The following is a 16,126-nucleotide window of genomic DNA, read 5'->3' on the forward strand; positions in this document are numbered from 1 at the left end:
TTCAATTCTTCTGTTTGGTCAGCTTTTGGAGCGATCATTGGTTGTCTTCTGGCTTTGATCAAATTTATTCAAACTGTTCCTAACCGATTGATAAAACAGTTTTCGATTTTTGTAATAACGGGATTGTACATCATTCTGGCGGTGGTTGAGGATACCTACACCCTTGCGCTGGTTTCGTACCTGATGATAGTGGAGTACGAACCAAAAATGGAAACGTTGGCCCAGCTCAATCAATCTGGTCGGACAATTTGCAGTGAAGTTACTGATGAATTGACCAAAGAATTCTACACAAAAATGAGTATTCCTCTCAGTAATCCAGTCATTAAATACGATGTAATGAACCCACCGAGTGACCCGGACCTCGTTTTCCAAATGAACTGCCAAGACATTTTGATAAGCTTGAGCAGACAGGCGAAAAAACATCCATATAAATACTACACTATTGAGGAACCGCTCTTGCCGAAAACTGGGACCTATATCTTCGACGTGATGTTGCCACTGGCGGACGTTTATGTAGATTTTCAGGACATCATGGTAGAGTCAGGAATTTGGCAACACTGGGTTCACTTTTTCGAGCTAAAACACACTCCAGCGAAAAAAATTGATCAATCCATCATCACTTTTCAGGACCTCAACCTGGTATGGATTGGTACTGCTTGTGCCCTTGGATTTTCCGTATTGGTTTGTCTTTTTGAGATTGCTTATTACAGGTTTGATCAATTCAAGTCCCGACAAGCTCTTTTATTTACAAAACCAATTTAAAAATTTAATCAAAATATACCTAATAAAAACAATTTGTTTTAAATTCAAAGGGCTGTCGATTTACATGTACATTGGCACTTTGACTAAAATTTAGAATACGCACATTTCAGATGCTTTTAGTTGAAGGACTACCAGTGTGTTGTGTTAAAGGGCACTATGCTAAAGATACCCCATTTAGAATCAATGTCGATGTAAAACTACCATCGACGTTCAATATAAAGAAAATTTAAATAAATAAAAAATCACGCGTGCTTTCGCTACGATGTTCGGCTTTTATTTAGTTATGAGTGATGTGTGAATACCTACATTTAATACGGAAAACTATGATACAAATTTTTAACATGCATACATCCCGAGTAAAATTTTTAACTCTAGATGTTTTGAGGACCATTAAAATACTACGCAACGGGTCTAGAGGGGTGGAGGAAGTTTTAACAGTTATAAGTGTGATTTTGACTTTGAAAAAAATATGAAAAAGGTTAAAAAATCTTTAAAAAAATAAAATGTTTTCGACCTAGTTGAAAATTCAAGGCATATTCAGCATTTTCAACCAATTTATGCGAAGTCGAGGTAAGTTTGAAAAAAGAAAGTTACACTAAGTTCATTTAGATATTCACGGTGTCTCTGGACAAAAAGTTTATTTTTCGAAAATTAGCATCGCTAATTTTTACAGCATTCGAAATCTGGGACTTTCTCCTTTTATTTGAGCCCAAATTTGAAATAATCCTCAGAATGAATGGGGAAAGTCCCGATGTCGAATGATGCAAAAATTAGCGATGCTAATTTTCGGAAAACAATTTTTTCTTACAGAGACACCGTGAATATCGAAATTTACTTAGTGTAACTTCTTTTTTAAAACTAACCTCAACTTCGCCCATTTATTTTAACGGTTTAACTTTTTGTTAAAAACTGATTGAAAATGCTGAATATACCTTGAGTTTTCAACTGGGTCGAGAACATTTTATTTATTTTTAAGATTTTTTTAACCTTTTTCATGGTTCAAAGTCAAAATCACACTTATAACTGTTAAAATACTTGTCTTACCATTAGCGTTATTTTAACTCCAAATGTCAATAAAATGGTATAATAGGGAAATTCCTTGTCTATGACTTTGTTGAAGACATCAGATTGATACAAAGTAAGAGAAAAGAGTTGTAATGTCGCAAACAAAGTGATTATTATTGCATTTGAAAAATGTGTTTAAATTTCTTATCGCTGATTCTGCCAAGATCAGAAATAGGGGAAAGGTTTCCTAAATGGGCCTATCGGGTTAAATGACCCTACGGCTTTTTGATGAAATGGCTGACTAGACAGCTTATCTGACCAATGCATTTTGAGGGTGATACGCTTAGAACATAAGGCAAGAAAGAATTTTATGAATTTACAACCTCAAAAAAAATTAAAAAATCATACAAGGTTTTGATACATTTTGATGTAATATTTCGACTTTTAAAAATTATACGTAAAGAAGCTTAAAACAAAAACTAGGATGGTTTTTGTTTCTTACTCAGATGAACTTAAGAAATTAAACATATTTCAGCTTTTGTGGAGGTTTAATAATGATTTTGTAGTGTAATAATAGAGTGTTTTTGTATGTCCCCATCATGTTTGTAAAATGCCTCCATCCTAAAATAACAGGTTAAACAGAATAAATCCATAATTTCTTTCATTGAAACTTCAAATCTAAGCTCTGAATAACATCTTAAGAGAGAATTGAAGATTTAAAATCAGATTTGATAAAGTTTTACTCATGGATGAACTGCCTCTATAGTATGGCAACCCTAACTTTTGTTTTATTCCATAAAATTATAATATACATAGATTTTTATAAAACTTCAGCTTTATCGTACGGGAATTATTACTTTCTAGCAGTTTCAATGAAATTATACGGAAATATTGCCCAAAAAACAGAAATTTTGTCAAAACATAAATAGGCGCATTTAGCCCGCACGGTTTGAGATTCGGCATTTTAGACAACACTTATAATAAAATCATTATCTTGGAAACAAAAGAAAATTTTAACATAAAAAATACTCCAATGTATAGAAAACAGATGCCTGCACACGTGTTTATAGTTTTTGTACACATATTCGATGTGATATTTGATTAAATCAGTATTCTGCTTAATAGGCGCATATAGCCCGCTCCTCCCCTAGTATCCTGAGGACTTAGTTGTAGCGTGTTTCAATGTATCAGGTTGGTATATTCACCCTAAAAATCAATCTTTTACATCAATTTGATCAAGAAAATGTGAAGTAAAGACCACTCCAGGGTTTTATTATGAAAAAATGTCTTTTGCTTTTCTAGAAAATTTAGTAATTTATATTTTGAGCTAATTTAATGTGAGGACTTGTATGCACAAATATTTTAGACTAGGTAACAAATAGGACTTTCTTGTTACATTTAAGCCCAAATTAATCCATCTGGATACCAAAACAAAATATCTTCACAGGTTGTAACGGGTACGCTAGCTACAAGTAAAACCAACAACAGAAATTCCTTTATGACCTTTAAATAAATATATTAAGAGCCAATTAGAAACTAAATAAAATGAAACAATAACAATCAAATTAATTATTCGTAAAGTACCTCCACTTTGAACATTATTTTATTTATTTATTCACATAGTATTCCGCCTAACGACATAACTTGACGAACATAATTCCTAAAATTCACTCGGTTCATAGCAACCGTTCTCCAATTTCTCGGGCACCCCACGTTCGCCAGATCACGCTCCACTTGGTCTAACCACCTTGCTCGTTGCGCCCCCGCTCGTCTTGTTCCTACCGGATTCGTAGCGAACACCTGTTTTGCAGGACAGTCGTCCGGCATTCTCGCAACATGTCCCGCCCAGCGTATCCGGCCAGCCTTCACCACCTTCTGAATACTGGGTTCGCCGTAGAGTCGCGCGAGCTCGTGGGTCATCCTTCGCCTCCACACTCCGTTCTCCTGTACGCCGCCAAAGATGGTTCTTAACACTCGTCGCTCGAATACTCCGAGTGTACGCAGGTCCTCCTCGAGCAATATCCATGTCTCCATGGATCCATGTGCCCGTAGAGAACAACCTGTCTAATGAGCGTCGTATACAGGTTACACTTCGTGCGAGGGCTAAGTCTTCTCGACCGCAGTTGCTTGTGGAGTCCATAGTAGGCACGACTTCCGCTGATAATTCGCCTCCGGATCTCACGGCTGGTGTCATTGTCTGCGGTCACCAGTGAGCCGAGATAGACAAAGTCTTCGACTATCTCCAGCTCGTCGCCGTCGATCGTGACCTTGTTATTACTGGACAAGCGGGTCCGGTCGGTCTCGGATCCGCAGGCCAGCATGTACTTCGTCTTGGACGTATTAATCATCAACCCAATCCTTCCTGCTTCGCGTTTCAGTTTGCGGTAGATGTCTTCCACCGCCGCAGATGATCTGCCGACTATATCAATGTCATCGGCAAAGCAGATAAGTTGACTGGATCTGTTGAAAATCGTGCCCCGCATTTCGCCCACCGCTCGTCGAATAACACCTTCTAGCGCCACGTTGAACATCATGCAGGATAGACCATCACCTTGTCGAAGCCCCCTGCGCGATTCGAATGAACTCGACCATTCACCCAAAATCCGCACACAGCACTCCGTTCCATCCATCGTCGCCTTGATCAGTCTGATCAGCTTCCCGGAAAAACCGTTCTCGTTCATGATTTTCCATAGCTCGTTACGGTCGATCGTGTCGTATGCGGCTTTGAAGTCGATGAATAGATGGTGCGTAGGGACTTGGTGTTCACGGCATTTTTAGAGGATTTGCCGTAATGTGAATATCTGGTCCGTCGATGACCGTCCCTCCATGAAGCCGGCCTGATGACTTCCTACGAATCTGTTTGCTTGCGGCGTTAGGCGGCGGAGTAGGATTCGGGACAACACTTTATAGGCGGCATTGAGGACAGTGATTGCTCGGTAGTTCTCCCAGTCCAATTTGTCGTCCTTCTTGTTGATGGGGCATATTACCCCCTCCTTCAACTCCTCCGGTAGCTGTTTTATGTCCCAGATCCGCACTATCAACCGGTGTAGACAATCGGCCAACTTGTCCGGCCCATTTTGATGAGTTCAGCTGCGATGCCATCCTTCCCAGCCGACTTGTTTCTATTCAGCTGGCGAATGGCTTCCTTAACTTCACTCATCGTTGGGAGTGGCTCCTCTTCGTCGTTGGCTACGCTGGCGTTGACCTTCCCCCACCGTCTTGATCTCCTGCATGTGCGCCGTTCAGGTGTTCATCGAAGTGCTGCTTCCACCTTTTGATCACCTCACGATTGTCCGTCAGGATACCCCCGTCCTTATCCCGGCACATTTCGGCTTGCGGCACGAAGACTTTGCGGGATGCGTTGATTTTCTGATAGAACTTTCGTGTTTCTTGGGAACGATGCAGCTGCTCCAGCTCCTCGAGCTCCTCCTCCTCCAGGCGGCGCTTTTTCTCCTGGAAAATTCGCTGCCTCTTCCGCTGTCGGTGATTTTCCACATTTCGACGGGTGCCTCTTTGCACCACTGCCGCCCGCGCGGCATTCTCTTCGTCCATCACCCTCCTACACTCCTCGTCGAACCAGTCGTTCCGTCGAGTTCGCTCCACATAACCGATGACGTTCTCCGCAGCACTGTTGATGGCTGTCTTGATGGTATCCCAACAGTCCTCGAGAGGGGCTTCGTCAAGCTCGCCCTCTGCCGGCAGCGCTGCTTCGACCGATTGCGCGTAGTCTGCCGCGACCTCAGGTTGCTTCAGTCGCCCGATATTTAACCGAGGCGGGCGCCGGTTTCGCGTGTTGTTCACTACGGAGAGTTTTGGGCGCATCTTCACCATCACCAGATAATGGTCCGACTCGATGTTGGCGCCCCGACAGGATCTGACGTCGATGATGTCCGAGAAGTGCCGGCTGTCGATCAAAACGTGGTCGATCTGTGATTGAGTTTGGTACGGTGATCCCCAGGTGTACTTGTGTGGGAGGCGGTGCTGGAAAAAGGTACTACGTACGGCAATGTGTTAATATAAGTTTTTGAAAACATTTTCTATAATCACTTTTAGTTGGTTGATTGGGTGAAATTCATGAGATTTTTTTGTGACTTTCAACTTCGTTTTCAAAAAGTTTTGCTTTTGTTCAAATCTAAGAAAATAATTGTTTTTTTCAAATTTCCTAGATGAAATTTAAGAACGCGGGTTTTTATCTGGTATGTGTAAAATCCGCATCAACGTCAAGCAGGAAATCTCCGGTTGTCCAGCTGGCTACGACAGGAAACCTGACGGAATGATCGCTGCTGATTGTCATGGCTACCGTTTGAAACTGATGCCGTTGGAATGCCACATAAGGAGGTGTATGTGTGCAAGAACAAAGCTGAGAAAGGAACAGAAGGAAACTAGTGTGAGTGTGAACAGTTCGCGAGAGGAACGATCGGGAATGTAACCTGTCGTGGTGAGGGGTGATCAACTATCAACAACTATTTATAAATATCGATTTAATTTATCCATATCTCACACTATGGAACACAGCAAACATTTGTCTGTGGATTTTAGCATTTTTGGTTATCTTTGGAATGTTTTTTTTCTTATTTTTTGCAAACAGAAAATGACATCATGTCACTTACTTCCTACGGGAAGAAAGCAGGAGTACCAAACCATCATAAACACCCTAGAAACCAAAAGTCCCTTAAAACAGGTACAAAAAAGATTACAAAGCCCTATCATTGATAAATTCTTAAGTTTTTACAGCTCCCATAACTTTTTTTGGTTGGTTTTGCTCCCAGAAATAGCAATAAAAATTTTGAAAGTGATCCATCCAGTCCTGAGTTAGCGCAACAAGTTTTAATTATGTATGGAAAATTATATGGGAAAACAAAATTTTCATTCAAATGGTTATAACTTTTAAAAACTTAGCTGCTTGTCATGTCAGCAAATAATGAAGCTTAAGAAAAGTCAAAATCAAAGACCAGTATCATTTCAAGCTTATTTGAATTTTCTGGATGATTTAATGTGAAAAAATTTCTTCTTCCATACAAATTTCCATACAAAATTGAAACGCGTTGCGCTAACTCAGGAATCAACCAAATCATCTCAAATTTTACACCGATGCTTGGTGACCCAAAAGACATCGAAAAACCATATGGGGGCAAGAAGTCATTTCTTGGACTATCATATTCCAAACACCACATCAGGCTGTTATCTATGAAGACTCTAGTATGGTGGTCTCAGATTGGCAAAAAGTAGATAAGGATAGGATGCTTTGGAGGGAAGCTTTCCTCGTAAGCCAAATCGCACGTTCAGCCATATTGGAAAAAGTTTTGACAACTGGCTGAAGTGTTGACTTGACCATAAAAGGGGTCCAGGAATGCCTGGTGTTTAAAATAAAAAAAAATAGAGAAAATTTAGAAAAAAGTCTGTGTCTGTGCCCAAGGCAAGACCGTAAATCTCGTATAAAAAAATGCTTAGCGATGCAAGCAGCTAAATGTTTTTATTCCAAAGGAAACATGCATAAAAAACAATTTTGAGATTATTTTTTTTTGTTCAAATGCATTTTTCTTTGTTCCAACAAATTTTCGTTTTGAAAAATTTACCATGACACGAATGCCACGAAGATGGTAAAGTGTCACTAATAAAACTTAATAATAATAATAGTTTTGAAAAATTTATGATTCGAAATCTTATTGCTATAAGCTTAGCTTACTTAGCTTGATTGACTACTCACATCCACCTTAAATCATTGAACTCGAAATGCACCATAAAATAATCTATGTTCAAAATTAATCATTCTTATCAGCTCATCAACTTAAAACTTCGTAGGGTTTTATTAATTTACTTTTTCATGATCGGAATCGTTACTAAAAAAACACATTTCGAATTCCATGATCGTAGGCGTGGCTCAGTAGAACAAGTTCCACATCGCCAATGGTTGCTACTCCGTGATTGGCCGAGGCCATCAATTTTGTCCAGAGGTTAAACGAATGGTGTCTTTGATTGACAACACATTCACAATGAACAAAACTGATGCTTTCTCTTTAAACATCAATAACGGCGCCGGCCACGTCCTAGTAGTCAATAGATAGAAAGGAAAATAAGAGAAAGGGATGATAGAAAATAAATTCATGTTTTAGGACCGAGGTCACCTCTGCATCCTAGCAAAATAATTTTCTTGTGGATGGGGGTAAAAGGATATGATCAGTAGACACTTTTGACCAGTGTAATGCGATCTAGATTTAAAAAAAAACTATTTTGCCAAGCTTTGGTGACATTCTTGTAAAAATTTTAAATTTACAGATGATGTAACAAGTTTGGTTGAAAATATTTACCAAACATAAGAACTGTAACTTTACTACACAACTGGTACATGTATTTTTCAACTAGATCCTTTTGTTTCATTTCTCTCAATCATTTTATGTAAACTGAGACAGGGTTAATACTATCCTACCCTATTATTCAATTTAGTTGTTCTTATCATCCGATCATTCAGAACCGAATGAACTTTGCAGTGATAAGGTTACTTGTAAATATAGTTAACATCAAATTGTAACTTTCGTTTGATAAATGGCATGCTAGTTTCAAGGTTATTTTATTCGTTTGAGGTAAACGAAGTGGAAATGTGTTTCAGAGTTGTTTCTTTAAATTCGTTACAAAAAATATTTTTATATTTATATTATGTATTTTATGATAGAAATATTTAACTAAATACTGCAAATTACATGAAACCAGGTTTTGCAGGTTTTTGCAATTTGATAAAAAAAATCTAGGATGAACAATTTTTGGAGTATTAGCTATCGTAACAAAGATACATACAGTAAAACATTCCAAACGCTTCATTATCCAAAAATTTTAAGACATTTTTCGTTACCGCGTCATCCAAAAACCAAATGTCGGAATAGAAATTTTCAGTTAATTCCGAATGTGCAGGCAATTTTCGCTGACGCTAGAGCTGAATGAAATCACACACACTTAATTTAACGTTATCAAGTAACTTTTCAAATTTCTATCTTCTTAAACTTGCTCAAATTCACAAAAAATCCTCTAAAAACAATCGCGTTCAATTTGAAACAGTGTACTCCGGTTTCCCAAATCATGATAACAAGGGACCAATGTTTAGATAAACGGAATAAATATAAGCAGAAATCACATATAAAGTTAGAACGGGCTCACCAAAGCAAAGGAAATGTTGACCTCGAACGATCCAGGGCACAGAAATGGCTTCAACTGCTGTTAAAACCTTAGCCAACGTTTCTTGCACCTACGGAGGAGCCTATGTTTGACACTTGACCATTTCTTTCAGGTGTCGAAAATTCTTGGCTGAGATGGATCAGGTGATGTTGGGGAGACTATCGGGATCGCTTCTTCAAAGAATTTGAATCATAAAAGCTTCGATCTTCGATAATTTCTTTGAAAACTTCATAAATTTTTAATTTTTGGAATTGCAGTTTGTTCTGTCGAAAAAAAACGCGTTCGTTTTGTTCTTCCACAGCCTACCAAGTCTATGATTCGAAATCTTATTGCTATTATACAAAAACAATTTCGATAGATTCGAAGTTTTTTTATTTTGCTAATGTTATTAAGATTCAGATTTAAAAGCATTTGTTCATTGAATTATTTTCAATGTATACTAATAAAAAGAAATTTTTCCTGTTGTTTCAAACTCTCTTAGTATAAGGAACTTAAAATACTAATATTAAATAAATAAATCTTACTTATTTGACACTATTTATCTACAAACATATAAAACACAAATAAAACTCGTCTATATTATGACAAAGAGCTTACGCCTTACTTCAGCCATGTTGTGTTCAACCTAAAGTGTGTCGCAAGTTTATTATATCAAAACAATATTCATATAACTAATGGTTCAATTATGAATTTCAGCTCGAGTTGTATAAGATTGATCATGTTTGGTTTTCCCCATACTAATTTCTGGCACTTATGGCTGTTCATCTGGAAAAATCCAAATAACTGGAATAATACTTTTGAAATGGAGCGGAAAATAGGATAATTATAGCTGTTTTGCGAGGTGAATTTAATATAAGCAGGTGGGTTCATTTCCTACTCTCTTAGTTCTTAGATCTAAAAATGATTTTAAAGTTCCTCTTGACTTTATTGCTCCCGATGGCTTCGGTCAACACTTCGAAATGTGTGGAATATTACACACAGGTAGGTAAGTTGCTAAATTGTGGATCTAATTTCATTTTTTTTATCCCTGCTTTTTCCAGGGCCGGATTATCGGTGATTGCTGCAAAATGGATTATCCCTTCCCCATTGATCCTTTCAATGAATGCTTGGAAATAGCTGAAGAAAAAGTCCCGCGTAAACAATTTCTTAGTTTTCTTGCGGTAAATATTTAAGGGTGTTATGAATCAAATATTTAAAAAATTTACTAACTATTGTACAACAATTATTGTTAATGTTTTCATCGTTAAAATAGTGTACCTTTGAATGCTATGCCGAAAATATTGGAACAATTAAAAATAATACAGTTTTGCTGGAAAAGGCTATCGAGTATATTGATCAGTACCCACAAGGTTTGCATAACGATGTGAGGAAGGTCGCCTGGAAAACTTGTGCCAAAAAGGCTTCTCAAATTGCGGCAGCTTTGGCTGGTCACAAGGACAAGTGCAATCCATTTGCCCTGGAAATGGAATCCTGTATTCAGTCTTTAGTCAATCGTAACTGTCCGGAAACGTATTATCACCACCTCAGTAAGTTATGTGTCTTTGAGGATGACTTGCAACAACTTACATGTACTAACGTGTGTTTCCTTCCAGGTGAAATATGTCATGAAGCACGGACATTGCCACATTGTGTGCACAAATGGGTCAATTGATTTTAAAGAAAAGGTCCAAAAGTGTACATTACATTAAGCTTTGATATCAATTAACTTTCTTGAATCAATAAGGATGAAACTATAATAATAAAGATAAAAAAAGTGATCCCATTTTTATGTAATCAAATACCTTCTCATATCAAATTTGGTTTTATTGGTTGATAAGTTCTTAAGCAATCTAACGACATTTATATTGAAAGCTCTCCGTTCCTCCCCTTTCCACACTGCAAGGCAGAAGGGTCTGTAACGTTCATAGAAACATATCAAGTTTTTGGCAACACTTGTTTCGATATGTGTTGTTTCTAATCAGCCTCCGTATTAACCTTAAAAAGTGATGTAAAACCCGATTGTAAAATACTGAAACTCCAATCCGCGTTACTCAAATCCAAAGAACTGTCCCGGTAAACTATCGTTTCATCGTTCCTAACCGTTAACCGACAAAAAACTATCGTTTCATCGTTCCTAACCGTTAACCGACAAAAAACGGTGATCAACAAGCTCTGTTTCTTTGTTATTTCAACAATGTCGGCAAGCAAGGCTAAACGGAGATGCGCTGAGGAAGAGCAAATGTCTCTGGAATCCGCTGTACAGATGCTGCTGGGTCAGTTTACCGAAACAAAAACGATGATAAGCCAAATCAACACCAAGATTGATGCCGTTAAGGATGAACTCCAGGGGAAGCTTAATATGCCGTGTCCGAAGAAATATCATCACTGAAAAAGGAATGCTCAACAAAGTTCAGCAGCACGGATGCATCTATCATCAACCTGCAGGTACGTGTCGACCAAATTTCGGAAACTGTCAACACTATGGAAAATCGCAACGATTTGATTCTCGCCGGTATCCCATACTTGAAAGACGAAAATCTCTACAGTTATTTCGCGAGCATCTGCTCCCAACTTGGATTGGGCACGAATAATCCGCCAGTTCATTTGCGCCGAATGACTACTGACTGGAAAACGCTCCGATGGTTCCGACAGTTTGATCGCAGTACAATTTTCGTTGCGGAACACGAGAGATGAGTTCTATTCCGCAAACCTCAGCAAACTCAACCTCAACCTTCTCCAGCTTGGGTTCACTACGGATCGCAGGATCTACGCCAATGAGAATCTAACCGTCGCTGCTCGGAAGATAAAAATCGCTGCTGTGAGGTTGAAGAAGGCAAATCAACTGAGTTCCGTCCACACCCGAATGGGCATCGTCCATGTGAAAAAACCGCTGAAGGACCCCCGATAGGCGTTCGTTCCTTGGACCAGCTGAATCAGGAGTGAATCCCTACACTTTTAAAGTTTGTATTCAATGCTTTTTAAATTTTGATTGTATCCTTTTAAATTATATATGTATGTGCAAATATTGATAGAAATTGATAGAGAAGAGTTTTCGATAATTGTTAATTAAAGTTTTCATATAGTTCAGTCCTCTTGAAACTAGTGCTTTCCAATAATGACCACTAGACTGCCCCAAATGACCCGACTTTTGAAAAAGTTATACGCTGCAGGCTAAAATTGATCCTGGGCCTAGTGCAAGATCTCATGCCAAATTTGGGCCTGATCGGACCACGGGAAGGGGTCGCTCAACGAGCCTGAAGTTTGTATGGGATTTCGAGACATTTTGTTCGAGAGGAACATGAAAAACCAGTTTTTCGTCAATAACTTTTGTCTCCTTCGACCGATTTCTTTCAAAAACGGGTTTTCTTAAAGCCTAAATTATGACAAACATTTCATCAGAAGGTTTTGTTTCAATTAAAGTTAAGATAAAAAAGTTATTAAGCTTCAAAAATTGGCTAACTTTTTTAAGGATGATATTCATCACTGTTTTAATGAGGCGGATAAATGTCCGACCAGGACACTCAATGTGAAATGCATGCCGTTTCGTCAAATAATGACCGATTTTAACCATTGTTGTTGCGCTCGATTGCAATTTTTGATGTTTTTCTAATATTTGTGTTTGGATGATATTCACTTGATAGTTCGTAAAGAAGTAAGGGCGGGAAAATGCTTAAAAATTAAAAAAAAATTGCATAACCACAGGGGCTTAGGAACATGACTGAACGATTTGGGATGCCAAAAAAAACAGTTTTTCATCAAAAACTTTGGTTCCGTCGGTCGATTTCTTTCAAAAACAATTTTTCTGTGAGGGTCGGACATTTAGCAGCCTCATTAAAACAAGTGATGAATATCATCCTTAAAAAAGTTAGCCAATTTTTGAAGCTTAATAACTTTTTTATCTCAACTTTAATTGAAACAAAACCTTCTGATGAAATGTTTGTCATAATTTAGGCTTTAAGAAAACCCGTTTTTGAAAGAAATCGGTCGAAGGAGACAAAAGTTATTGACGAAAAACTGGTTTTTCATGTTCCTCTCGAACAAAATGTCTCGAAATCCCATACAAACTTCAGGCTCGTTGAGCGACCCCTTCCCGTGGTCCGATCAGGCCCAAATTTGGCATGAGATCTTGCACTAGGCCCAGGATCAATTTTAGCCTGCAGTGTGTAACATTTTACAGGTTTTAAATTTCCCATACAAATTTGGGGCAGTCTAATGACCACTTTAGCAAATCATTCCTCTAACATCCCAGGGGCTGTAATGAATGCTGCCTTACTGGATGGAAAACTGAATGTTTGTCATGGTAACGTGCAAAGCTTGTGTGCCAGAAAAATGTCGAAATTCGATGAATTAAAGCTAGCACTTAAAAATCACAAAATCGGAATCGCCTGCTTTACTGAGACATGGTTGACTTCAGATACCACTGATCAAGATATTTCCATAACAGGCTACTCTTCGACACGAAACGATCGTTTTCATAAGCGCGGTGGAGAAATCATAGTGTACTCTAGAGATTTTGTGCGGTGCGCAACAGTATTCACGACAACAATTACCCCTCATCGAACATTTTCGCTACATACTCTAGGAGATTTGGGCACACATTTTAGTGACAGTGGATGTAGTCAAATTGACCTTATCATTTCCAACAACGTACAAGACGTGATTCGCTTCGATCAAGTCAACTTCCCTGCTTTGATGTCGAACCACGATTTAATCTATGCTAGCTTTGATTTTGAAGTAGACTTAGTTCAGAACCCACCAACCACCTACCGAAACTATGTAAATTTCGACGCTCTTGCTCTGCAGTATGCTGCAACATCAATTCCGTGGGAGGAATTCTATGCTTTGGAAAACACCGATGCTAGACTTTTTTGTTGAGAGCATAAAATGATTGCATGAACAGCATATTCCAGTTCGTTTTTCCAAGACTCGGAAGAAAGATAACCCTTGGTTTACGCCTGCCGTGCGCTTAGCGATCTATGAACGGAACGTTGCTTATAAAGATTGGTTAAATGCTCCTACTGTAACAGAAGCTCAAAAAAGGACTCATTTCAAAATTCTACGAAACCGGGCAACTTCACTCACTCATCGTTAAAACTAAAACCGAATATGTTTCAAATCATCTTCGTGGATGTAATTCTACTACACATCTCTGGACACGAGTTCGCAGTCTAGGCGTGGGTAAAGATTCTTCACCGAAAGTTTATCCTTGAACCTTTAAGTTAAAATCTTGCAGGTGGCCAGTGAGATCAACGTCAAATGCCGAATCCTGAACCCAGTCGTCTGCTTGAAAATGTTCAACAGGTTCACCTTTCATTTCCAAAAATAATATTATTTCCTCTCGTAGCAAAACAAATATTTTTAATATTTTGTGGCAGGAAAGCCAGCGTACTTCTGTGTAGTAGGGAATTTTATGAAAATTTAAGATGGGGCTACGCGGGCCGCATTGACTAAGGTCGTGGGCCGCATGCGAACCCCCAGTTTGACATGCCTGACCTAAACCATGCTTATTTGATCCTGATGAAATCAACCAAATGTTGCTAAACAATCACACTGCTTCATGCGAAAGTACCGCTAACCTGGTGTTACCTGAAATAAGAAACAGTTTTTCTTTTCGTCCTTTGTTTGATTGGGAAGTCGTGAATGCTATCTGGATTATTAAATCCAATGCCGTGGGACTCGACGATATTCCTATAAAGTTTGTAAAAATCCTATTACCGCTAATCCTTTTAACAAAATTATTTCAACACAACAATTTCCAAAAGGCTGGAAGACATCAAAATTTCTTCCACTTAAGAAAAAATCGCATCTAAATGCTATTGACAATCTACGCCCAATAAGCATTCTACGTTCGCTTTCAAAAGCATTTGAAAAAATCCAAATACGAACTTTTATCAACGAAAATAATCTCCTGTCCATGTTTCAAGCTGGATTTAGACCTGGACAAAGTGTTAAAACCGCAACACTACGAGTGAGTGATGATGTTGGTGCGGTATTGGATTGTAAAGGCACTGCAGTTTTACTACTGTTAGATTTTTCTAAGGCCTTCGATACCATTAATCATTCGAAGTTGTGTCAAAAACTCTCAGTTAATTTCAAGTTCAATGCAAATGTCATTAAACTATTATCTTCCTACCTTCGAGGACGAAAACAAATAGTTTTCTGCGGAAATAATCGCTCAAATAGTGCATCTGTCATCTCCGGCGATCCGCAAGAATCTGTGCTTGGACCATTGCTGTTTTCCTGCTACATCAACGACCTTCCAGATGTCTTAAAATATTGCTCAATCCAAATTTTCGCTGATGATGTACAACTATACATAGCTAGATATGACTACTCGACTGATGAGCTTATACGGATGATGAACGATGATCTAACCCGTGTTTCCACGTGGGCTTCATCAAATCTACTGCATGTTAATCATGTACTGATGCTAGCCAGAAACCAGAATAATAACCTCGGACCTGTGGAAAATGTGGTAATGGACGGAATTGTATTAGAGTTTAAAGACAGAGCCCTTAACCTTGGTACAATTTTTCAACGAAACCTAGAGTGGAGCGATATGGTTACACAACAGTGCGGAAAAATATATGCTTCATTGAGGACCCTGAACCAAAAATCGTACTCAGCTTCAACTGAAACAAAGCTATAGCTCTTCAAAAGCTTGATTTTTCCACATTTCATTTTTGGAGATGTCTTCTGCGTTAACATAAATGCCCCCGCTTATAACAAGCTTCGTGTCGCACTGAACTCATGTGTTCGTTATGTTTACGGCCTTAAAAGATACGAACATGTCTCTCATCTGCAAAGAAACCTTATTGGATGCCCGCTACATAACTTGCGACCTACGACGATACAAAGGTCACCAACAGAAGTAGCTTTCAAGAAGGACTGTTTAGCTTTTTACAGCCGTTAGTAGATTAAAACGCACAAATAATAATCGGATGTAGTAATTTTAAAAAGGGAAACCTTACGCTACTGGACAATAAAGTATAATAATAATAATAATAATAATAATATCTCGTACTCAAATAGCTTCTCATGTCAAGTTTGATTTTCTTTGTTTAATTACTTCTCCTGTTATTCCAACAACGTTGTATAGGGCCCCCCTCCCCACTTCTTCTTTACTCCCTGGAAGAAAGGTGGTGTTTTAAATAATCATAGAACTATTTATCGTACCCATATGGTTTCCATTTGCTAGACAGGATCTTGGTTT

The 16,126-nt window shown here is 38.4% G+C and overlaps 1 protein-coding gene across 1 annotated transcript; it reads left to right on the forward strand.

Moving 5' to 3' along the window:
* The first annotated feature begins 9,836 nt into the window (after window positions 1-9,836).
* LOC129759122 (uncharacterized) lies at window positions 9,837-10,691 on the forward strand. The gene is made up of 4 exons (XM_055756538.1): window positions 9,837-9,915; window positions 9,975-10,094; window positions 10,187-10,460; window positions 10,527-10,691. Exons 1-4 carry the CDS (start codon window positions 9,871-9,873, stop codon window positions 10,583-10,585), a joined length of 498 nt encoding a protein of 165 aa, XP_055612513.1. The 5' UTR covers window positions 9,837-9,870; the 3' UTR covers window positions 10,586-10,691.
* The last annotated feature ends 5,435 nt before the right edge of the window (window positions 10,692-16,126 follow it).

The sequence above is a fragment of the Uranotaenia lowii genome, unplaced genomic scaffold (genome assembly GCF_029784155.1).
Source record: "Uranotaenia lowii strain MFRU-FL unplaced genomic scaffold, ASM2978415v1 HiC_scaffold_109, whole genome shotgun sequence".
NCBI lineage: Eukaryota > Metazoa > Arthropoda > Insecta > Diptera > Culicidae > Uranotaenia > Uranotaenia lowii.